Below are 25982 nucleotides of genomic sequence, written 5' to 3'. Positions count from 1 at the left end.
GTAGAAATAGCCTGAGGGACAGAGAGAGAAACAGAATTCAAAAAGAATATAGAAGGAGTAATCTCCTCATCCTGCACGGTAGGAATTCAAGTTGTAAACTCAAGTTGTAAGCAGGGAGAAGACCTGAAGATCCTTCTCTGGAGAAACTGGACAGCAACAGAGAAGCTACCTTTCCTATAAACACTAGTATTTGGGGATTCCTCAGCCTGTACTTGTGAGTAGGTAGGACACCCAAAACTCAGGAGTGCAAACCAGGTAGAACTTTATGTTTCTTTTATATAACAGTGCGGAAGCATGAAACCACCCAGAATGGTTGGTAGCGCTGCTTGACATGATCAACAAGGGACCAGATCCCTTTTTCCTTGTTGTTTTAAATCCCCAAGGATGCTGTCTGTCCCCCTCACCATGGTGGCAGCTGACTCACCAGCACCGTCAGCATTTCAGCCCTCAGCAGGAGGAAAGAGGAAGTTGAGAACCAGCAGTTTTCTTTTGAGGGAAGTGACCAACAAGTTGCATTTATTGGGAAGTTGCTCCAAGGGAGGGTCTAACTCAGCAGCCATGTGCACTGCCATGTGAGTTATATTTAACTCAGCTTCCAGAGGACCCAGAGATATAAACAAGATCGATACAGGTTTCTCCTCATGCGTGGGACGGTTGCTCAAGCCATTTTACTTTAATTGTGAGGAAAACGGTGACCAAACCGGGGGAAGACTTGACAATGTGCAGGGGGCTGGCATGTGGGCTTCACCTTCATTTGTCTTTCAGAGTTCCTTCTCTGGGGCTGGAACGAGCAGGTCGAAAACAAATGTGAACCTCCTCATGGCAGGCAATGGCGGAGCTGTGCTGTGAGCGAAAGAGGCAACGTGCACAAGAGTCCAGGGGAGGGCATGACTCCCTCACATGGGGAGAATGGACAAGGCTGTGGGGTGTGTTGACATCGAGTCTGAACCTGGAGGACCTGAGTGATGAGCACGTGTGGACCAGGGGAGAAAAGCCAGTCCAGGGACACATACTGCTGGCCCATACAATAAAATAAACGTATAACCTTACAAATGGATTTGTTAAGTACCCTAATTTCAGAGTCCTAAATGACCACAAAGACAAAATAGTTTTTGGTATGTACATTTTTAATCAAAAAATCTGCACTTTGTGTCCAGAAAAGCAAAAACATGAGCCATAAGATGATCAGTAATTCTACATTCTTAAAGCACTAAACTTTCATAAATTATCATTTCTAAATATTACAATTAGTATCAGTGCCAAAGCAAAAGTAGTTGTGCTAAACTGAAGTGATGTGTATTGAATCATAGGAGGCAAGCCAGCCAGGTACCTTTTTCCTTCCTCTTTTTGGAAAATTATAGTTCTTTCTCCAGAGTTGCCAGTCTTGCCTTGTCTCGTTCCAGTAGTTCAATCTCCAGAGACAGCTTATACACCTCCAGGGCCAGCTTCACATCCTCTGGTTTTGGGAGACACTGCATGAGTTTCCTGCCTGTGAGTACTTGCTCGCAGCCTTCAACGATCTCCTAAAAGAGATGTAGAAGGTGAGTGTGGTTGAGAGACCTCTCCAAACCATGAGGGAGGGTGCACCCTGACAATGGAAGGACTACAGGATCAGGACCAAGACCAGCCTCAGACTGGTGGTTGACAGGGAAAACTAGAAATCATTGTGGTCCCACAGTAGTTTTTCCAAGAGAGGCATGGACCTGTTTTGTGAGCTGCCCAGAAAGCTTCCAAAGAGACAAAAGCTATTTTGGTGCCCCTCTAGCAATAGAACCACAGTATATTCTACAGTATAGAAAAAGTAAAGTTAGGAGTCAGTACTCTTGCGTCTATGGGATAGTGCTCTGTAAACAGCTCAGTTTTTCCTGTTCTCAAGTGAGAGCAGGAGGACTTGCCACTGCTGATGCACCAGAGTGCTCTGCAGCGAAAGAAAGAATTCTCTTGAGTCACTCAGAAATGAATCCTGACAGGTCAGATCTCACTGTTGCTGACTGGGCAGAACTTGGGAGGATGCCGCTAGTTTTAGGGGTTGACAGCCCAGACCTTTCATGAACTGTGCCGCTTACCCACTCACACTTAGGCACATCTGGGTACCAGGTTCTGTTCTCTGAGCAAGTGATACTTTCGGGACCCACTATTCTATAGCCAGAGTCACACTGGATGGTGATATCTTCAAGTTCAACATACTGATCCTTCTCCACAGACGGCTTTCCATTCGCTATTTCTGGTTTCACACACAGAGCTAGGATGGAAACATATTTTTAAATAATCTGTACATCTAAGAAGAAAGCTATGATAACAGTCTAGTATAAAAAGAATGAGCTATATTTAAGTGCTACTAACTTCTTTTTTTTCATTTTGATAACAATAATATCAGTTAACACTTTTATGGGGCATGACTACTTATCAGACTTTGGGCTAAGCAGTTCCTGTGATTATCTCATTTAAGTTTCACAATAGCCCCATGAAGTGAGTACTGTTATTATTCCCATTTTATGTAAGAGAAATTTGAGATACACAAAGGTTAAGAAATTTGCTCAAATTTGGTCATAACATTTTTAAATAACATGACAGAATATTTTTAAAAGAAGGTACATGATCCCAAATTCTCAGCTAGCAAGGTAATTCTTAATCCCAGTCTTGAATGCTGTAAGATTCTAAGTACAAAAATTTCCTTCTTGCCTATTATTCTCCTATGTGCAATGGAGAGGATAATGTCAAATAAATCCTGAAATTGTTCACAGCAAAATGATACATGTTAACTGCAAATCTGTACGCATAAAATCAGACTCAATTTTGATTCCACCTGTCCCCATAATAGGCTGCAAAGTAGGAGTCCCCTCTTACATACACACACCTACGTCCCGGCAGGTGGTGCTCTGCATGAGGCTCTGGTGGAAATACCTGTCACTCATGGTATTTGGAATTAGCCCAGGAGAGCCTACATTCATGCTAGAGCATGAATTTTCCATGAAAATTTTGCCATAGGCTCACACGTAAACTCATATAAAATTTGATGCTTCTAGAATATTTCTGGAAATATATATAAGAAACTGGAAATAGGGGCTACCTCAAAAAAGTCGAATTTTGTGACTAAGAGAAAGAAGTGGAGGAGATCAGCATTGTGTGTGCCCTTTGCACTTTTTGCATTGGGTACCATTTGAATATATTGATTATTTAAAATAAATAAAATCAAATCAGATGTTTTCATGCCGCCTCTGGCAGGGAAGAAACTTTGCTCTCAGCGCTCTCATGACAGTTCCACACACTTAGCCACGGGCTGAAAAGGGAGCTGGATTTACCTTTACATTGAGGGGCTGAAGGTGTCCAGAGTGAAAAACTGCAGGAGATTTTTGCCTGTCCAACGAGAGTGTATCCTGTATCACATTCATAAATAACATCTTCTCTGAATAAGCTGTATGTTTGAACTCTTTTAGGATGTCCATGGGCAATGGTAGGAGGAAAATGGCAATCTTGATGGTGGGACATAAAAGCGAGAGAGCGTGAGCTTGTAGAAAGTATAAAATAGCACATCCCAGAATGTGTGTGGTTTGTAAGAGGCTTCATTCAGTCCTTCTATCCTCTCTGCCCATAAGGTCACTTGGCCAAACCCACATACTCATGCTGCCCTCCTGTAAACCTCGGGCTGAGGAACTGTGGAAAAGCTCAAGTTATAAGCCCTTAGTTTTCCTTCATCTTATTGACAAGTTCGCTCAACTTCACAGTGTTTAGGGATCATTTTGACAAGAAGGCTGGATTCAGCCCCAAGTCACTTCATACTAGTGGTACACTTAGTCCCTTCCTGGCTAAATACAGGGATGCACATCTGTGAGAAACTGTAAGGAAGTTAAAACACCCACAATCTCTGAGTCATTGCTCCCCAGACAAAAGTGTCCATCCATCCTCACCAAGAAAATACTTACTGCATTTTAAACATTTTAGAGAAGAGCTCATAGGAAGAATGAAAATGGTGACTTTCACATGGAAATAAAAAGGCTATGGTGCCAAGCCCCTTTCTGCAAGGGAACATTGTCGGGGTCCACAAACGCTGCATGAGAAAGTTAAATAAAATAAAGTAGCAGGAATGTCAGACAAAGAACTATAGTAGTTATGAGAACTATACTAAGATGCTACCAAAAGCATGAAAGAAGTGATGGCTCACAAATAAGTATAAGTGAGATTGAAATGCTGGAATTTCCATGGCAGATGGTAGAAGAAGGAATTAAATAACTCAGGGAAGTGAGCATGCATATATGCACACTGGAAAATCTGCCAGGTGATTATGTCACATGGGAAGTCCTGCAGGATACAATATTTACCAAGGCCATAAGGAATTCCTTCACCAGAGGAGCACCTACATCAAAGGCCACAGCTGATGATGAAAAAGGTCATTAATGAGCAAAATTCACTGATAGCAATAACAGTCAGAGAGGTGCTCATAGGCTTTAGAAGCTATGTGAAGGAAGGGGGCAAGATGGCCAAGTAGAGACATCAGTTGCCAGATAGTCCCCAAAAGACGTTTCAGGTGAAAAAGTGAAGGTGAAATACTGAGGGAAGGGTGCCAAACCTACTCTTACTGGAGATACCACAGGAAGAAGTTGTGAAGCGGAACAAGAAAGAGCAATATTGGCCAGGCGCAGTGGCTCACGCCTGTAATCCTAGCACTCTGGGAGGGCAAGGCGGGAGGATTGCTTGAGGTCAGGAGTTTGAAAACAGCCTGAGCAAGAGCGAGACCCCGTCTCTACTAAAAATAGAAATAAATTAGCCAAACAACTAAAAATAGAAAAAATTAGCCGGGCATGGTGGCGCATGCCTGTAGTCCCAGCTACGTGGGAGGCTGAGGCAGAAGGATTGCTTGAGCCCAGGAGTTTGAGGTTGCTGTGAGCTAGGCTTACGCCACGGCACTCTAGCTCAGGCAAGAGAATGAGACTCTGTCTCAAAACAAAACAAAAAAAAGAATAGACAAATATCAACCTTTGTATGGCTCTGGGTCCCCGATGAAATAAACACATTGGTCCAGAAACCAAGAGATGGAACCATGAGTGGCCCCGCTGACCAGCACTGTTAAGTGATTTGGGGAATTTATGCTTCTCATTCCTGAAACTCTGGAATCTGCAGGTTCAAAAGTCCTGCTTGACAAAGTGGAAACATTTCTACCAGGGGAGATAGGGATTTTCCTATTAATTTATAAGCTGCAACTAATGCCTGGACACTTTGGGCTCCTTTGGCCTTACCGGCCAGAAGACAAGAAGAGAAATCATTATCCTGGCAGGAGAATGGGTCCTGATCATCAATAGACGAGGCAATCAAACACAAAGGGGGAAAGGGCAGGATGTGTTTTGCACTGGAGTCTCTAGGGGAGAGGGAGGAATTTCACATCGGGGTGACAGTCTGACTAGAGAGCTCAGAGGCAGCAGGAGGAAGCAAGTTCAGAATGGCAGGTTCAAATACATTTGGACGGGTCTTGTTCTGCAGATTAAGACAGATGGGCCAGAAATCAGGGAAGAAAAGAGAATAAATCCAAAGAAACAAAACACAGTAATTGAAAAGTTCAGCTTATCTATTAGATAAGGTCTGATTCAGAAAAGAAGAGGAAACTGGGAAAGTCAAAAGAATGGGAACAAACGATAGGAGGAAAAAAGAGAAAGTTGGATCTGCTCCAAGAATCATGCAGGGTATGTAAATTCTTTTACCTAATTTTAAATCTTCTTAATAATCTCCATCACAGTGATATGAAGAAGCTCCCAACAAAATATAATTCTATGAGCTCTTACTGTCATCACATGATGGTGTTTGGGGACTCCACGTGCCATCTGGTTGGCATGTAGCTGAAAATCTTAGGTTGCCAGGACATGAATATAAAAGCTGGTCTCCATAGAAATACATGCAGTCATTGGTGTGACGATTTTTTCTGTGTTGAATGATTTCACCATTCCTTAAATCTGGTATGGGGCAACATGATTCTAAAACATAAAGAGTGAAGCTAATGGTTAGTAAAATCACCCTGAGGAGGCTCCTAGGACTAACAATCTTATTTCCACCTCCGGAAGATCTCTTCACTGAAGAGTGGTTGGGGAAATAGGAAAAGAGACTCAAAACACTCCAGGTTTGTTCTCCCTGTTCCTGTTGATCAGTAGCCTCCAAAATGAAAAGGTGTATTAAAGCTGTATGAAAATGTCCATTTTCAAAAATTTTCAAGAGCAATGACAAATAACATTAATACACTTATAGCTTTATTAGAGTTACATCATTATTAAGCTTTCTATTAACTTACACCTCAGGTGACAAGGAAGAAGAAAGTTCTCAAAAGTTTATATCCACCTGAAAGCTAATGCATAGAAATAAATTTAAATTACTGGTTAGGGCAAGAACTTTTCTTTCTTGATGCAAGATTTAAGAGAAATAGCTATTTAAATTCTTTCATTTTTAATACAATTGGGGCTGATATAGGGATATAATTTTTGATTCGTTAGTGTAAATACTTTAAGATCGGACCTTATATCACCTGATATAAGAGAAAACATCAGAACAGAATAGTGTGCTCTGTTCTTCATATCAGGAGCTTGGCCAGCACTGTGGTGGGGTCTTTGAGGCATACTCAAATACTCTCAGTGCTCATTTGTTTATGAATTACAATAAAAATGCCCAACATTCATATGGTTCCTATATTGTAACAACAATAATATTTATATAATGTTTTACAGTGTAGAAAATTTTTAAATATGTAAGTCGTGAGTCTAAATTCATATTTGATCAGATTTCGTAACTTGGAAAAATACCATTTCACTTCTGCTTTTTAAATAGTTACAGATGTGCTTCATTAAGTAATTAAATCAATAAGACCATAATGGATAAAATAAATATAACCAAGAGTGTAGGGTCCTAAACATCTATAAGCAATACTTTATTATTTAGGCGGTGGCAATATGTTTTGTTAAATATATTTTTAATTTAGTCCTTTTATTAAAAATCTTTCATTCTATTTCCCCAAAAGGAGTCTGAATCATTGTAATTAAACTTTGTTAAGTAATCTTCTAGTAAGTTGACCTAAACCGCCACTTTTCATTATTTATGCATTTCACATATTTTTCAAATCCTGATCTGTAGCACAAAATTCCCTGTATTCTGGGTGTTAGTGTCTTCACCTCTAAAATGGCAAGGTTCTGATAGACAAGTAGAAGGAAGCATTTTCTCCCTTTCTTGTCACATCTACTGAGGTCCATAAAATAGCATCCACTTGCTCTACCGCCCCTCACTCATTCCCACAGAGGACATGAAACTGGAGAAACTCTCCTTTTTATCCTCCTGGGGTCAGGAGTCAGGGTCTGTCTTCCAGAGGCAGATCAGGAGACCCAGCTCTGTCAGCCTGCCATCTCATGGCTCAAGAGGCATGAGACACAAGTCACCTTGCAGCTGGCTGTGTTCATGACTGTTTTACAGACTTTTGGGGCCAAGCACCCCAAAGTCTACAATGGGGAGGTAAGGGCTGTGAAGGAAGTCTGGCCCCAGCGATAGCTGAGCTGTGATCTCTATTCTAATTTTCCCAGTAAGAAGCTAATACTTAATCTGCATCGTGTTTGACTTCTGGGTCTATTTCTCATGGTATTCTGATCTGGGATGCAGAAAGGTTACAATTTCTCTACACCTCAAACTCTTAAGATTATGGTCCCTTCTGACAATAACACTTCATTACCGTGTTGAATTAATATACTTCTAAATTTATTTTGAAGGATAAAATGACATGCATTTAAGGTAGAGAATCCTAGCACATACTGGGAATTCAATATACAAACATATTTAAAAATAAAAACTCACCCTTACACCCTTTGTACGGGGTCCATCTCAAATTTTTTTGACAAGTAACAGTTGTAGGCTCATCTACGGCCGGTGTATAGCCAGGAAGACAGTGGTATTTTAACACAGTCCCAATAGCATATATTTGCTCTTTTGTTGGCCTAGGATATCTTTCCCAGGAAGCATGTGGAATATCTGGTAAGTCGGTACAACTATCTACACGTAAAAAGAAGGACAAGTAAAAAGGACACTGTTACTGGGACTGCCACAGCAATCAATGAGCCTGTCCTATCAAAGGGTGTCTTGTGTTCATTCAGCTATTGTTGGCTTTTTCCCTTCATATGGGTCACTTTTTCCTGCTTCTTTACATGTCTGATAATCTTTTGTTGAAAATTTGACATTAGATAATATATTGTAGTGACATTGGATACTGATTTTCCCTCAACACCTTCAGGGCCCATTGTTGTTCCCTTGTTTGCTTATTTGTTAGTGACTTGATTGGACTATTTCAGTTAAGTTTATTTCCACCAAGGGGTGCAACATCTAATAGCATGCCTCTGACAGCACAGCCTTGGGCATGCACATAGTCTTCCAAACCATCAAGCATGTTGGTGGTTTTCTCTTTGACTGTCTCTTTTCCATGAGGCTTTTGGCTGGTCTGCCTTTGTGGGTATTACATACAATTCTAAGACTCCAGTAATTGTTAACTGATTTCTCTATTCTTTTTACTAATTCATTAGGGCATAAATTGCCTCTTAGTCTGATCCAATTGAAGTTGGGCCGCTTGGCAGGGGCAGGGTGTTGACAGTCTTTGAAGCTTGCTCCATATCTCCCCTGGAAAATCTTCTGTTCTATGGATCAGGAGCTGGGGGAGATTAGGGAACTCATTCTTCACCAGATGCCTCCCCAGAGTCCTTCCTATGGTGTAGGAGCTATGGAGAGGGGGAGGGGGAGGCAGCAGGAACTGGTACTGCCCACCACCAAGTATACATATTCCAAAGACCAAGCTTGGGAGAATAAGATCTGCCAATATTCACAAGCTGTCAAATCTACCCACAATAGTTCTTCCATTCCAGGAAGCTGGGGTGGATAGGAGATGTCACTTTGCTACTGAGCCCACTGGAATAGCTCTCCTGCAACATAAAGCCATGCAGGAAAGGAGGACCAAATTCTCTACCACTTTCCCACCCAGATCCTCCCTATATAATGGGAACTGGGGTGGAAGAGCAAACACTGATGTCTGGCTGCTACCACCTATCCAATATAGGTTTTTCACAGTGTAGAGTTTTGGAAAATGCTATCACATAATGTTCACTGGTTGCCAAGTCTACCCCAAATACATTTTACATGCCAGGGAGCTGGGGAAGATGGGAAATGTCACTCATAAACCCCACAGAAACAGTTCTCCCACAAGGTAGAGCTGTTGGTGGCTGTATGTGATCTCTAGCTCTAATGCGATGGCCTCCCACTGCATAACAAGTCGCCATATATTTGCTGAATAAATGCTTCTCAATTTGTTGTAAGCACTTTGATCAATCTCCAGAGACCTTGAATGATTTTCATTGCTGATTTTGACTAGCTTAGTAGATACCTCTACAGGGAGAGTTCTCCTTAAACTCCTCACACCACTATTCCAGATGTCCCCAGGATATAGGTCTTGACATTTCATAAGGGCAAAAGTAAGAGAACAAGGCATCAATGGCTTCCTCCCCTTACCAGTTGGATGATCTGGGGCAAGTCATTTAACCTTTGTGAACAATTTCCTCATCTGTAAAATGAGGAAAATAATAGTGTCCACAATTATTAGGAGGATTCACTGAATTAATTCTTGTTATGTACCTAGTCAAGTGCTAAATTATCATTATTATGATTACCATTTTTACTAATAATCCACATGAGTTTATGACTGCAGAGTGTCAGAATCATAGCTGGTCCATACAATATGTTTGTGCAAGTTAGAAGAAGGTATTTTTCCTCGGGACATTTTGTTATTTACCTTTCAAAATAATTATCACAATATGATGATTTTGTTGGAATAAGACAATTTTCTATCAACTAGCAGAAAATTGTTGAAATAAATATGCTAATCCACAATGTCTACAATATCAATGCTTCCCTTAGGGTTGGAGTGTGCACAACCTGCACAACTGTATGTGGCAGCCTTTTTTACTGATATATGACCTTGCACAATAACTGAAATCATTCTTCTATCCAACAAGAAAATTTGATCAAGAAATTATTGATCTAAATTTAAATTTTTACTGTGATTCAAAGTGGGCCTAGGCATGCAAGTATACCCACACAAACATTTCTTGTTACCTTTAGATGCCAGACACTGAAATTCCTTCATGGTCCATACTTACTGAGCTCACAAGTAGGAGGAGAAGGATCCCAGGTGTTGTCAACTTCACAATGTATTACACTGCTGCCTTTGAGAATAAAACCTTTGTGACAGTTAAACATAATAGTGTCTTTGTACATATAGATGGGTCCAAATCCAGAGACAATACTTCCATGTGGCACGTTTGGCTTAGGACAAGTGATTTCTAAAGAATCATGAGAAAAGACAAGTGAATTTTTAAAAAGAAATAACAATGAGGAAATTACTGCTACTGCTAATCCAATTATACCACGAACACCTGATATAAGTACGTGTTAAGCAGATACAATGAAAACATTTTAAAGTGAATATATAGAGAAAACCCAGAAGCAAAGCCATATACCTACAGCTAACTGATCTTTGAAAAATTTGACAAAAACATACACTGGGGAAAGGATACCCTTTTCCATAAATGGTGCTGGGAAAATTGGACTGCCATATGAATTAGAAAGAAACTGAACCCATATCTCTCACCATTTTTATAAATCAACACAGGATGGATTAATGACTTGAATGTAGGACCTGAAATTATAAAAATACTAGAAGAAAACCTAGGGAAAACTCTTCTGGACATTGGTGTAGACAAAGAATTCATGACTAAGAACTCAAAAGTACAGACAATAGAAACAAAAATAAACAAATGTGACTTAAACTACAAAGCTTCTGCATAGCAAAAGAAATAATCAACAGAGTGAGTAGATAACCTGCAGAATGGGAGAAAATATTTGCAAACTATACATCCAACAAGGAACTAATATCCAGAATCTACAAGGAACTCAAACAATTCAACAACAATAATAAAAGAATTAACCCCATTAAAAAATAGGCTAAGGACATGAATAGATATTTTTTAAAAGAAGACAAACAAATAGCCAACAAGTATATGAAAAAATGTTCAACGTCACTAATCATCAGAGAAATGCAAATGAAAACCACAGTGAGATATCATCTTATACCAATAAGAATGGCTATTATGGAAAAGACAAAAAAAAAGATGTTGGCAAGGATGCAGAATAAAGGGAACTCTTATACACTGTTGGTGAGAATGAAAATTAGTACAACCTCTATGGAAAAAAATATGGAGATTTCTCAAAGAACTAAAAACAGAACCACTATACAATCTAGCAATTCTACTTCTGGGTATCTACCCAAAGGAAAAGAAACCATCATACAAAAGAGATACCTGCACTCAGATGTTTATTGTAGCACTATTCATAGTAGAAAAGATATGGAATCAACCTAAGTGTTCATCAACTGAAGATTGGATAAAGAAGATGTGGTATATATACACAATGGAATACTATTCAGCTGCAAAAAAGAATGAAATCATGTCTTTTGTAGCAACATGGATCGAACTCGAGGCCATTATCTTAAGTGAAACAACTCAGACACAGACAGACAAATAGCACATGTTCTCACTTATAAGTGCTCCCACTTATAAATCCTGTGTACATGAGGAAGCAGAGTGTGGAATGATGGACAGTGAAGACTTGGAGGGGCATGGGGATGGATGATGGGAGGTTGCTTGGTGGGTACAATGTGCATTGCTCTGATGATGAATGCCCTGAAGGCCCTGACTTCATTACAACGTATATATTATCAATGTAGCAAAATTGCACTTGTACCCCATGTTAATATACAAGTAAAAAATAAGTGACAAAAAATGTAAAAATAAAAAATAAACTGTATATCTAAATCTATATGTGTGTGTGTGTGTGTGTGTGTGTGTGTGTGTGTGTGTATATATATAATTTCAGTTTTTAAAAGCCTCAGTAAAATGAATTCCCATCATGTTGGTCCTTGTATGAGATGATTATGGATAACTCCTCCAACTGCACTACCAATAAAAACTAGTCATATCTAACCCAGGAGAAACATTTACGTCCAAGGCCCCCAAAACTTCCAATATAATGGCCTAATTTCCTGGATGATTTTGGTTGTGGGTCAGTGGCCCACAGTAATGATATGGTGTCATGCAAAGGCAGCCAGGACGTCAGAGACCTGCACCCCAACAGGGAGAGAACACACTGCACCCACTCCCTTCCCCACATCTTCAGTCATCAAGTCCTGTCGATCCTGCCACCTTAATTCCTCTATAATCCTTCAACTGCTCTCCAAGCCCACTACCATAGCTACAGTTAATGCCACCTTGACTACTCGGCTGGAAGGTTGTAAAGGTGCTTAGTCTGTTTCTACAATTATAACAAAATATCTTAGCTGGGTAGTTTATAAATAATTGAAATTTTTTCCTTACAGTTCTGGAGGCTGGAAAGCCCAAGATCTAGGCACCAGCAGATTTGGTGTCTGGTAAGGGCTCACTCTCTACTTCCAAGATGGTGCCTTCTTGCTGTGTCCTTACATGGAGGAACAGATGAATACCGTGTTCTTACAAAATAGAAGGGCAAAAAAGACCAGGGCTCTCCCTTCAGCCTCTTTTATAAGGGCACTAATCCAATTCATGAGAGTGGATCCCTCATGACTTAATCACTTTCCAAAAGGCCCTACCTGTTAAAAGTATCACATTGAGTCCAAATTCTAACACGAATTTCGAGGGACACATTATTCAGACCCTAGCAGATGCCTATTGGTGAGGTTTTATCCCACTTCAGATTGTTGTCCAGCCTGCAACCAGATTTATCTTTCTAAATTGCAGCACATTTACTCACCTAGCCTTTCAATGAAACTTTGTTATGAATTTCTGAGAGTGGCATACAAGGCCCTTCATACCCTGGCCCCTGCTAACTTTTCCAGCCTCATCACCTGCCGTTCCCACTTCTTGCACACCTGACTCCAGGCACTTTGCACTGTTTACAGTATCATGTTCTTTTGTTCCCCTGGTTTGACTGTGTCCTGCTATAAGTCAGAATAGTAAGTGGTACTGTGTGAATTTAGTAGTCAAGTAAGATGCCTTATATTAGCAAACTAACAATACCATAACATATCTTCTGGCTTAATTATTGCTTGCTTTGTCCTTTTGCCCTGCTGGTGTTTAGTAGGTTTCGCTTGCACTATAGGCATATGTGGTTGACATGACAAGTACTAATCAATAGTTCCAGTTCCACTTCCTGAACAGACAAATGACTACATTTCCCAGTCCTCTGAGGCTTCCCGCTAGTTCTAGACAAAAGGCTGCAATGGAAAGTGATATATGATCACGTAAACTTGCCTTTCTCTCTTCCTGAAGAGACTGTGAACCACATTTTAATAGGGAGGTGCCACAAGATCAAAGCAACCTGGATTGCTGAGCAGGTTGCTAAGCTAACACACAGACCGCAGCTGCTCTGGAGAATCTCGGGGACACACAACATACTCAGTATGAATGACAATGAACTTTCACTTCACCAAACCCGTGAGACAGGGGTGCTGTTTGCTACTGTATTCTAAAACAGCATGTAGTAAGTATCAGCTGGCCAAATAAATGATTGCATCAGGGTGATAATTAGTCTTTGAATTGTTCCATTTTCCCAATAAATTATTCTTTATTTGTCTTTTAAACAAAGGAGAACAATTTAAAGGAGAGTTCATCCTTGTGACTTACGTTCACAGGTAGGAGGGCTGGGGCTCCAGACACCTATGGTTTTATTCTCCACCGTGCAGGAAATAGAGGCTTTGCCTATGAGCGAGAAGTGGTTGTCACAGCTGTAGGTGACAGAGGAGCCATATGTGTAGATGTCTTCATCTCCACCACTGTGCTTCCCATTCTTGATGTCTGGAGGGGACTCACACTGGACAACTGATATGAGTGAGTGAAGAGAAAGAAATAATCAGCGGAGGCATTATTACAAATCTAAAATCCATGCAAATTCTAATGGAGAGTACACATAGAAGCAAAGATGCACAGGGATTTTATTACCTAACATAGTTTAAGTTTATAGTCAAGTCAGAAGAAATCTTTACTTACTTACACATTGTGGGAGAGGATCACTCCAGTCAACTCCTTTATCTTGAACATCACAATGACTAGTGGATGAGCCAATTAAGATATATCTGAACAAGAGAGAATCAAAGATTTTAGTGGAATTCTTCCTATCCCAAATTAAAATGGATAAAGGGATCTGAACAAATAGAATTTTTACTTGATGTGGAAATGAAGAAATAATGTTTTCTTGGACATCATGTGCCATTGAGCATTCCATTTAGTAAAATTTCATCACTGCAATGAGGTGTGTGTGTTGATTGATTTGTTTTCATTCTTTAATCTATTATTAAGCATCTACTAGGTGTCAGGCATGCAGTTCATCCAGAGCTCAAGCAGGACAATAAAAGAACATCTCTTGAACATATAAAAATACACTCAACTTCACTGATAATAAGAGAAATTGAAACTATAGGGAGATCTCGCTTTTACCTCTTACATTGGAAAAAGTTCAAAAATTTGATACATTTTCAAAAGTTTGAAAACACAGTTGGAGAGTTTATGGAGAAATAGGTATTTGCATACTCTGCAAAACCATGTGATGCTTACTTAAGGAGAGCAATCTGACAATATGTTTTAAATTTTCAAATATATGTACTCTTCGACCCAGAAAGGTCACTTCTGGGAATTTACCCTACAGATGTAACTACATATGTACAAAATGACATATGTTCAAAGTGATGCATCAGAGCATCATTCAGAGTAGCAGCAGATTAGAAATACCCGTGGATACATCAAAGGGACTGTTAAGCCATGACACATGAAATTCTATGCAGTTGTAAAAGGAAAGTAATGAGGAACTTCTCTATATACAAACAGGGAAACATCTCCAAGTATAGATTGATAAGTAGACAACAAAGCAAGATTCAAAACTACATTTGTTATTGGAAAGGGAGAAAATAAGAATATTTGCTAATTGCTTAGTTTGTATTTGTATAAAGAAACACTAGAAAGACATGTAAGAAATCAATAAAAAATGGATCCTTGCTGGAGGATGGAAAGGAATGGGGCATATGGAGATAGGATGGAAGCAAGAATTCTCAATGTCTATCTTTTTACATCATTTTAAATTTTACATCATTTTAAATTTACATCATTTAAATTTCTGAACACATTAGCTATTTTAAAAATTAATTTAAAAGAACTGTTTCCAGATTACCTCACACTCACCCTGTGAAACAGCTGAATGTGATTTGCGATCCAAAAAAGAAATCTGTCTTAACTTCCACGTGCCCGTTAGGTAAATCTCCTGGGTTTCTGCATCGTTTCTCTGGGAGAAAAATTTAAATGATGATTAGTGATCCACGTACTCACAGATATGGCATTATATTAAATTAAGTTTAGCCTAAACCTGCCTCCTTACATATTTTAAGTTCGGCCTAAAGGCTGCTCTTGTACACGGTGAACTGTAAGCCAACTGGATGTGTAAACAGCCTGTAACCTACCCTTGCGTCAATCACCCAGCTTTGGCTAATCAAAGGTGGCCAACTGTTCACACTGTGTTCAAATAAGACGAACACTGAGCTGTAACCAATCTGGCTGTTTCTGTACTTCACTTCCATTTTCTATAATCACTTTCCTTTTTCTATCCGTAAATCTTTAGTCACATGGCAGTGTGGAGTCTCTCGACCCATTCTTGTTCAGAAGCTGCCCGATTCACACATCATTCTTTGCTCAATTAAACTCTGTTCAATTTAATTTGTCCAAGGTTTTCTTTTAACAGATGGTGTCAGAAAGTGGGATCTGAAGTAGAACTTCCGGCAACCATCAGGAGCATTAGGCTACCAAGTGTGGTACTCGCCAGGCCCAATGTGCCCAAGGCTCTCTCGCAGCAACTGGAGATGGTTAAGTTCTCTCTCGGATTCCAAAGCTCCTCAAACTGTGTTTTGAGCTCTCCAAGTTTGTTTGAGCAAATTTTTTATCTGAACTGGGTTCAGAAGTTGCTACAGAAACTGGACTGGGTCCAGGATTGGATCGGATCCTGTTATTAACTGGCTTGGATCCAGTTAGAGGCCTCCGATGTCCGACTGGGTCAGATCAAAACTGGCAGTAAATAGCAATATTGCAGGGGGTGGGAACTCCAGCTTTCAGGAAATCACAGGGATTTTTGTGTTCTATTCTCTTTGTTTCTTTTTCTTGCGCACACACACACAAAAAAATCACTGGCTAAGTTGATCATGGAGATCTGAGAGCCAAAGCCAAGATTCAAGGTAAAAATAGGATTCTTAATTTCGGAAGAACTGAGGACTCCCCCTTCGGGCTACTCCACCTATGCATGTATTAAGTATTAGGCCCCAGAAGCAGCAAATGTTTACAGAAATGGCAAAATCTTACTAAAGGCAATTTAAAATTACAGTGCAACTGTTCCAAATGTACAACACTGCACTTTAAGAAGTGCATTTGAAAATGAGGGCCCGAAAATTAGTCTCATTGATGTAAAGAAGCTTCTAAAAAGATTCTGATGTTTTTATTCTCTCTTTTAAAAGTCTCTTTACAAAAGGCAAATAAAACGCTTAAATGACTAACTGATAAGAAAAATTAAATCTGCTAACCTCTTGGCTTGGTTACTATTCCGCCCCAAAGGCAAAAAGAAAGCTACCCTGGATAAAGTGTTTACAAAAGGGAGGCCTTCAGGTGAACTGGCCTTGCTTCTTTTACAAACCTATCCGTGCTGAGTCTAGGCATAGAGACTGGTTTTTTCTCGCCCATTCCTTAATGGGCTCCACCCTGAACTCAGCAATTTTAGCTAAGAAACAGTAGCTGTGTCAAAAAGACCATCTACCTAAAACACACCTTCCTGGCATTTAATTGGCTATGTTGAAACCCTTTTGGAAAAGAAATTTATATCTATAAGGGAAATTTCCATTTGTAAGGGTGTCTGAGAGAGAGGACTGGGTTGCTGGAAACTCTTGCCTTTGTTTTAAATTTGCATAACAAGCCTTGCCTTTGTTTAAGGTGCTTTTCCTGGCCCCGTTGTTTTAACTGGGCCTTTAGGGACAACCTTTTTTCTTCTTAGTGTAAGCAAATACTGGTACAATATTTAGGCCTAAATTCTTAGCTCTGTGCATTTGAGAGATAAATTTTTTACCTTGTTTCACCTGAGAGTCATCTTTTTAAAAGGCAAATTGCAGCTTAGCTAATAATTGTTTAGGGCAATAGAACAGGTCATTGAAAGATTGATCGTCTAAGTGGGAAAAAGAAAAATATTTAAAGGCGGGCAAACAAAAATTCTTTATAAAAGCTACAAGATCTGCTTCTGTCTTTGTGTCTGTATGTCTATGTGTTTATATGTGTCGTGTGTATGTGATATTTCACTACCAAAATATATAAAAGAGCTCTAATTAATGGTCAAAGAAAAGTAAGCACTTCAATCAAACATATTATCAGGAAAATAGAAATTAGTTCAAGTGCCTTTTAGTTCATGTGACTTTAGTAATCTTCAGTAAATAAAACTAGTTTTAAAATTGTTAAAGTCTATATGTTTCAAGGTCATAAAACTGCTTGCTGCCACTGTAATATTTTTGATACTTGCTAGATTTGACTGTGAGCTTACGTTTTGGGTTTTGAGTCTCTGGGTTCTGGGATCTGGATAGGCGGCCATGTTTGGCCTGGGGACATGTTCTCAGTGCTTAGCTCTGCAGCTACAAGGCAGAATCAAGCCCAATTAGTACCTTCTTCCCTGACCCACCCAGCTTTGCCTCCAGACCACTATGGGGGGAATGTATTCTCCAGGCAACCTTTGTCTTCTGTCCTGAGGTCTATACCTGGTATGTAAATTGAGGACGTGGGCCTTGCCCTTCATAGCAATCCTGGGTACCACGGGGCTATGTGAGACCTGGGGAAGACATTAGGGAGGGTACCAGTGCCTGTGGCATACGTATGTACATCGAAATCAGGAGTTGACAAACCTGGTTTCTTAGTGGCTAAAGATTCGGGAAGTTTAGTTTCTGAGACAACTTCCCAAAGATAGAAAAAGCACAAATAAAAAAATAAGTGTTGATACTTACTGACACAGAAAGTACTATAGCTCCATTGGCCTTCTTTGCAGGTAAGAAACTGATTTGAACTGGTCCTACTGTAGCCAGGGCGGCAGTTGTATCTCAGACTACTTCCGCTTTGGAACTCTGTCTCATTCAGCTGATTTACTGGAGAAGCAAACTGTAAAATGGGTGGAGGACCACAGTTGCCTGGACACCAAAATGACAAGAAACACCGCCAGTTATATCTTGGGATATAGCATCTTAATTTTTTAAGAATATAACTTTTAAAATAGGCACCATTCTTTTCTCCTCTAATGAAGAAAAATCATAATTCAATGAATGAATGTCTCAATGAATCCAGTGAGTGACCCATAATATATGTTTGCTGATCCATGATAACGACAATGATAAATGATAATCATAAAAGGTGGAATTTTTAATCCCTTCTTACTATATATGAGATAATTTATCTGAAAAGGATGACAGACATGAATGTCATCAGCCTATCAGATTCCCCAAAGCTGCTGACTCAGATGCATCTGTGCAAAGCCAGAAGTTCCTGTGAGTTTGCCTTAACAGAAACATATTATTAATATTTTATTGTACATAATATCACATAAAATTGGTTCCCTCGGGGAAGGCAAAGTGGGTGGCTGGGAGACAGGTAATAATAACATTTGAAATTTATAATTTTTACACCTTTTGGATTTTTGATATGGAGAAAGAAGCCTGGAGCCCTTTAGACACAAAAATCTTAATCTGCTTTCTTTGCAAGAATCAAGTACAGGGCTTATTTACTTTTTAAGAACACTGGTAGGAGTATACACTTAACCCCTCCATTCTGGATAAATCCACACACAGTGAAAATTGTTCAGTCAGACAGGTAGATAATAGAGATTGTTTCAAGTTATGGTTGGGGGACAGATCGTTTTGGAAATTCCTGGCGAAGAAATTCTAAGAAAATATGTCTAGAAAACTTCCTCTTTTATGTGTAAAGCAAATTTCCATATTTTTTATTCCATATTCCAGCTGGTCAAATAAACCCTTTGTTACTGAAGCTGGATGTCTGCTAGAAGCTTAGTTATTACTTTTTGAGTCTTAAAAGTGAATGTGTGGATGATCTCAATTGCTTGTTGCCGATCTGAACTTGTTTTCCATCACTCACCAAAAACAGTGGCCAGCAGAGCAGCGACCAAGGTCATCTGGAACAGAGTTGGATCAGAGACTTTCCACAGCCCAGAGAGGGACCAGACTGCCATCTCCCCTTTTCTATGAAGAGTCCCCTGTGGAGCTCTTAGGAGCAACATGACCAGCTGCTGCCTCTCGGACACTTTTCTGCTGAAAGAACTTAATTTAATAAACAATTAATGAATTCCTACTTGATGTAAAGCACTAGAATAAATGCTATGGGATCCATGTCTTCAAGGAAATCACAGCCTGGAGTGGAAAAAAAGACATGAGCACAAATGTTACAGCACAAGACAGTGAGGGTCGGCCTCTGCAGAAGCACCATGCTCAGAAGAAGGACTGATTCCTAGTGGAGAAAGGAAGGGGGCTTTACAGAGGAGACTGCATCTGAGGTAGGCATGCTGCAAAGGAGAATGAATGCAGGACATATTGGGGGAACAGTAGACAATACTTCAATTTGGCTGGTAAGTGGAGTGTCTGAGATGGGGAGATGAGTCTGAATGGGATGTAAAGGCCAAGTTTAGGAACTTATAAGACTTTACTCTTTGGAGAATAAAGAGCCCTTGTTTTTTTTATTTGGGGTTTTGTTTTTGATTTGTGTGTGGGTTTGCTTTTAAGCTAAGGAGTGACATAATTATTGTGCTTTAAGAAGATCACTACAGCAGATGGACTCATGATCAAAAAATGAAGGGGACAGAGGAGAGAAATGGCAAGGTTGATTCTGAAAACTATTGCAATTGGTTAGATGATATGAACACAGAAATGGCAAAGGACTTAGAGCAAAGGGGTACAAATGTAAAACAAAACAAAACAAGGCAAGAAAATGATGAGACAGAGAAAAAGAGTTGGATCGATGTATATACTTATGATATTGTTGGGAGTTCCTCATGAGAAATGTTGACAAAGACAATAAACAATCGAGTAATTTGCAGTTCTGAAAAAATGGTTTTGTGTATATATATATATACAAATGAAAAAATATACATGACAAATGTACTTTCATTTTTTAATCAATTTAAAGATTTGTTTAAAGCAAAATTACTAAGGACGTTTTTATTCTTCACCACTATGTCCCAATCCCTTTGGAGAACACAATATATCCTAAGTTCACATTAGAAATAGTCCTTGTCCTTGAAGGAATAGATGAAGTCAACTCAATGAAATATTGAATTTTATCTTTTATTTTGACGTCTCCATTAGATCCAGATGGTTCAACACTCTCACGTATCCATAATTCACACAAAGCCCATATCCATTTAGGTAAAAGAAGTCCCTCAATATTTCTCTCAAAAATGTTTCTGTCCCACATTATGGGAGACAGGGAAGTTGGGTAGGGGGTTTTGGAGTCACACCCAGACTGTGTGAGTTTGAATCCTGGTCCCACCATATGGGAATTGAGTGCCCATGTGCAAGATTCTCAGCTCCTCTAAGCCTGTTTCCTCTTTTATAAAATGAGAATGATAACTGTTATTGTCTCTCAGAATTGGTGAGAGGGCTTTGACATATGCATGGATGGCTCATAGGAAATATGCAAAAGAAATGTTAGGGAAGAGTTTGACAGAATTGGAGCTGGAATATCATCATGCCAGAAGCAGAACTCCTAGAAGTCAAAACAACATGGTCATAATGACTTAAAATTATCATAATGGGGGCTGCATCACCAGGGGACTTCAATTACTGCCCAGTGCAGACAAACGCCAAGTGAACTTGGGGCCAGAAGCCGTTGGTCTGTGCTTCACTGTGAACCTTGGTACAATGAGATCCAAGGGGACACCAGGAACAAAGAGGTGCTGGCACCCCCAGGGGCTGTCCTGGGTGTTCTTCTGGCCTCGCCCTTCACTGTCTTCCTAGGAGGAACTCATCCACCTCCATGACTTTGTTCATCGTACATAAATCACTCACAGACCTCTAGGCCTCATTGTCTCCTGTACATGCAAAAACTTACATGCTCCATAAACTCAATTGTTAATAATTATTCTGCTCTGTCTGATTCCTTCCTACATGTAAGTGTTAAGCCATGCAGACCTGTCTTCTTTACTCTGGTTGGTAACAAGTGGAATTCCAGTGCTTAGTCTTAAAACTGTAGGCTGTTCTAAACACAGTGAAAGAAATCTTGGCAAGGTAAGGAGAACATATTTTCTTTTCCCCTGTAGCTGCAAAAAAGCAGATAATATCTTCATGTTAAAACTGACCTTGCAACATTATTTCTAACAAAGGGGTCATTCCCGGACTTTAGAAAGATTGTTGTTCTGACAATTGACAGTAATCTTTAACCTTAGAAAAGTCTATAATTCTGACTGGTTATCTTAGCAAATTATTTTTTGTCTAATATTTAAATGAAAATTTCTGTTTTCCGAAAGTTATAGGTACTTGTGAGTTTTCTTTGCAAATTCAGAAGTAATTAGTACACTTTCCTCTTGACCTGCAATCCTGAAAGTAAACTAAAACTTTTGACTCTGTTAGATTTCTCATTTGAGTAAAAAAAAAAAAAAATTAAGTTCTAATTCCCAAGGTTCAGATCAGTATTTCCAACCACTTCATCTATATCTCCCAGGCACCTTGAATCCAACATATTTCCAACTAAATTCACTATCTTCCTCCAACATTACTTGACTTCTCTGCTTTCTGTCTCGGCTAAGGTGACAATCTCTATCCAGCCTCCCAGACTAGAGTCATCCTGGCCTGCTCTCTCTGGCCACCTTTCCATATTCAGAATCACCAAGTTCTGTCAAATGGGGATAGCAGCAGCAGCCACTCTCTCCTACGCTCCAGTTCCTGAGTTCACTTGCATATAATGTCTCGCATGGAGGTGCTTACCTCCAACTTCTCCTTTATTCACTATTCAGATCAAATGTTACCTCCTTGGTGAAGAATTGCCTGACTCCACCAAGAAATGCCAGTGTCTTCTATGTTCCCCTAGTACTTTGCTGATACCTTGATTGTAACACCACGTTGTGTGTAACCATCTATTTACTTCCATCTCCTAAAATAGATGGTGAATTCCTTGAAGACAAGGAAGGTGTTTATTCTAATGTCTGTCTTTAACCTAGTATTGTAACTGGCCTGTAATAGTTATCCAATGAATGTAAAATGAATGAACTCAATTCAATTTTATCCTCAGAATGAAAATGATTGTCTCACTAAAGACCAATGAAATCATGTGTGTGAAATACTTTGTCAATTTTGAAGAGAGATAATACAGTGATTAGATTTCCTTCATGAACTGTCAGGATGTGCCATGACTCACTTCGTTGGTTGCAGCGTGTGCAGTTCACCGTGACTGCTCCCGTGGTTCCTCAGCAGAACTCAGCCGGCCAGAGTACAGGCATGGAGGTAGCCCTTGTGAGTGGAGGAGACCTGAGTTTGAGTCCCAGTAATACCATCCTCTAATTCCGTGATCTTAAAGAAGCTATATCAGATTCTTGAATATCAGTTTCCTCCATCTCTAAAATGATGACATTAAACTTAGATGATCTATTTTATTCCCTACAAACTCTGCAATTCTGTAACTGCTCGTTGAAAAGCTGAGACTAGCAAATGCCCTCATACTTCAATGACATCGTCATCTTTTAAATTCCAACAGAAATGAAACCAACTTAAGAAATTTAGCCAACATGGTGGGTCGCTGGTGAAAAATACCATCAGCACGTGCCAATGTAGTACGATTTGAGAGATAGTGGGGGAATCTTCACTCCCCAAATTTCTCCTTCCATTAGAGATTACTTTGTAAGTTAAAATATTTAATTTGGCTGAACTCCCCTTTTAAAATTTAGGTACATCTGCAAAGAATAATATGTGTCTCTTGTTTTAGGCAAAGTATCTCTCTCCTTCCTCATACCTGGGCTCTCAATCACGTCACTTGCAAACTTCAGAAAGAACTTGCTGCCACACTTTCCTCTCCCTTCCTAGAATCTCTTTTTATCTCCAGCTCCTTCCATCTTTGCTCATCTTACATTCAAATGTATCTGTAAGCTTCGTACAAACCTTCTTTGATGTTCCTGCCTCTTCTGTATGCCTTTTATTCTCTTGATACTACCATATTTAGGGACAGAATAGGAATCAGCAAAGAGACAAGCAGTTGAAGAATTAAAATGAGGACTGAAATAGCACTAATCTGACCAACCAAGGGAGAAGAGAATTTCAGAAACGAAGGGTGACCAACATCATCAAAGTAAGAAAGTGAGAGAGAGGAAGGGGGTGAGGATGGTGATGCCTTCTAGCTTCAAAGGCTGACTGGAAGCTGGCCAATTTCCTCCTTGCTACCAAATCTAAAGGTCTTTACTGACAATAGTAGAGGCAATTCCGAGGGGTTAATCAAATCTCCAAAAATATTGCCCCAAGTTTCAGAATGTGGATATATGAAAACCAGGTTTCCTGTGAACCCTTTTAGGGAGTCTGGCTTACCTCCTGCCTCAACTCCCCTATTTGAGGACATGGTAACAGATGACAAACCAACACACCTTTTACATACAATAGCAAGAGCAACACATTATACCTTTTCTGCTTTAGTTTATTCTATTAAAGTGCACTATCATTCTTCCATTTCCAATAAAAACTTGAGGCTCGGAAGGGGTTAAAAGTACTTTTCAAGTCACACAATGCCCTAAGGCAGTACTCTTGAAAAGACTTTTGCTTAAAACACCCCCAAGTTTGTGTCTCTGTCTTATCCTTCTAATTATGCCCTCCATAAAGGGCCAAACAACCAGCCTTTCCCCCAAGCTACCCCAAGTGCTTAATAGCCCACTGACCTGCAGTAGCTGAGGAAGGAGAAGACTCTATGGTGATGTCTTGGGTAGTTTCTCAGGGAAGGAAGCTGCCTGGCTCTCTACAGTCCTGGCTCTCCCCCAGATCAGAGTTTATCATACTGCCCTGAAATTGGCTAGTAATTGTTCCACCAAAAAGTCCCTAAATTCCAGCCATGCGGTTGGCTGGTCAGGGAGAGCTGGGTGGAGATGGATGGTCAGAAACACTTGACTGGTCCAGTGAATGATTAACAGCAAAAATACAGCAAGCAGTGTTTACCTAACCTTCTTCTTCTTCAATAGTCCTCATTCTTGATAACATGTTGCAATCATTTTTTTTCCTCTTCTGCCAACCATTTCCCCTAAGTGAAGAGGTAATTTGGATTTGATGCCAGAATTCTTTTTGTTTTTCTTTTTGTAAACACAAGAGAGTTAGGTAAGACACAATCCAGCTAACCTGGAAAACTTGGATACTGCAGGTTCAGACAAACTCCACAAAAATAATCCCCTTTCCATGACACTAGGTCCAGTAGGCTTTCCTGGGGTTCAGGGACTGAGGGGTCTTGCCCTGTGCTGGTCTCCATCTCACCCTAAAGAATTGCAAAAGGTAGGGAATTTATCAAACATTTGTTGAGTTCCTGTTATGTGCTGAGTTGCCTGGAACATACTCAAAGCTCAACAAATGTTAACTATTACCACCATCACCACTACTACGTACCAGGCACCTCCAGAAGTTGGTCTATCATTGAGTGCTGCTCAGAAAAATGCAATGAAGAGCCAGTCATGTTTGTTTCCACATAGATCTAGGAAGATCCTAATCCCTGACATCGTCCAATTAAGCTATTAATCCTAAAGCTTAAGATTTCTGTGCTCAAGAGATTGCTATTAAAAAGCAATTCTTATAATTTAATCAAGTCCCATTTGTTAATTTTTTCCATTGTTGTGATTGCTTTTGGGGTCTTCTTCATAACTTCTTTGCCTAGGCCGATGTCTATAAGAGTTTTCCCAACATTTTCTTCTAGAATTCTTATAGTTTCATGTCTTAGGTTTAAGTCTGTTATCCATCATGAATTAAATTTTGTGAGAGGTGAGAGATGTGGATCCAGTTTCAGTCTTCTGTGGCTATCTAATTTTTCCAGCACCATTTATTGAAAAGGGTTTCTTCTCCCCAGTGTATGTTTTTGTCAGCTTTGTCAAAAATCAGATGGCGGTAGAAGGATGGCTTTGTATCTGGGTTCTCTGTTTTGATCCATAAGTCTATGTCTCTGTTTTTGTGCCAGTACCATGCTGTTTTGGTTACTATAGCCTTGCAGTATAGCTTGAACTCTGGTAAGGTGATGCCTCCTGAATTGTTCTTTTTGCTTAAGGTTGCTTTGGCTATTTGGGGTCTTTTCTGGTTCCATACGAAGCATAAGAACTATTTTTTCTAGATCTGCAAAAAATAATGTTGGCATTTTCATGGGGATTGCATGGAATCTTTAAATCACTTTGGGTGGTATAGACATTTTAACAATGTTGATTCTGCCTATCCGTGAGCATATGTTTTTCCATCTGTTTACATCCTCTGCTATTTCCTTTCTCAGTGTTTCATAGTTCTTCCTATAGAGGTCTTTCACCTCCTTGGTTAAATATATTCCTAGGTAGTTTATTTTCTGTGTTGCTATTGTGAAAGGTATTGATTAGGGTTAATTCTCATTTTGACTGTTATTGGCATATAGGAATGCTACTAATTTGAGTACACTGATTTTGTAACCTGACACTTTACTGAATTTATTATCAATTCCAGGAGTCTCTTGGCAGAATCTTTGGGGTTAAAAAGCTTCTGTACAGTCAAGGAAACAATCAAAAGAGTGAATAGACAAAGTACAGATGGGAGAAAATATTTGCATGCCATACATCTGATAAAGGGCTGATAACCAGAATCTATAAAGAACTCAAACAAATCAGCAAGAAAAAAAATCAAACAAACATTAAAAAGTGGG

General features: G+C 39.6%; 1 protein-coding gene across 6 annotated transcripts; it reads right to left on the bottom strand.

The window, feature by feature from the left end:
- Nucleotides 1-1109: 1109 nt before the first annotated feature.
- Nucleotides 1110-24114, bottom strand: C4BPA (complement component 4 binding protein alpha). Of its 6 annotated transcripts, none has more exons than XM_045536088.1 (13): nucleotides 24007-24113; nucleotides 22506-22597; nucleotides 19236-19417; nucleotides 18098-18277; nucleotides 15261-15360; nucleotides 14076-14161; nucleotides 13713-13907; nucleotides 10158-10340; nucleotides 7816-8010; nucleotides 5775-5963; nucleotides 3303-3473; nucleotides 2067-2242; nucleotides 1110-1523 (listed from the first exon to the last, which is right to left on the bottom strand). In XM_045536088.1, the coding sequence occupies exons 3-13, from the start codon at nucleotides 19375-19377 to the stop codon at nucleotides 1356-1358; spliced, it is 1785 nt and encodes a 594-aa protein (XP_045392044.1). In that variant the 5' UTR covers nucleotides 19378-19417; nucleotides 22506-22597; nucleotides 24007-24113; the 3' UTR covers nucleotides 1110-1355. The 6 variants fall into 6 exon arrangements, with proteins under 6 accessions (XP_045392044.1, XP_045392045.1, XP_045392046.1 ...); XM_045536089.1 differs by having other exon boundaries at nucleotides 19236-19408; XM_045536090.1 differs by having other exon boundaries at nucleotides 19236-19405.
- Between the last annotated feature and the right edge of the window lie 1868 nt (nucleotides 24115-25982).

The sequence above is a fragment of the Lemur catta genome, chromosome 23 (assembly GCF_020740605.2).
Source record: "Lemur catta isolate mLemCat1 chromosome 23, mLemCat1.pri, whole genome shotgun sequence".
Taxonomy (NCBI): domain Eukaryota; kingdom Metazoa; phylum Chordata; class Mammalia; order Primates; family Lemuridae; genus Lemur; species Lemur catta.
Note: the sequence above shows the minus strand (reverse complement) of the source record. Positions and strands in the feature narration are given on the sequence as shown.

What these genes read in the sequence shown, in the direction of transcription:
- C4BPA (XM_045536086.1), bottom strand. Translation starts at nt 19,377, where the DNA reads ATGTTGCTCCTAAGAGCTCCACAGGGGACTCTTCATAGAAAAGGGGAG. An exon ending in TCCTCTCCCACAATGTGTAA is followed by an intron (nt 13,908 to 14,075) that starts GTAAGTAAAGAT and finishes CACTCATATCAG; the next exon opens with TTGTCCAGTGTGAGTCCCCT. An exon ending in AACACCATCATGTGATGACA is followed by an intron (nt 3,474 to 5,774) that starts GTAAGAGCTCAT and finishes CCCACCATCAAG; the next exon opens with ATTGCCATTTTCCTCCTACC.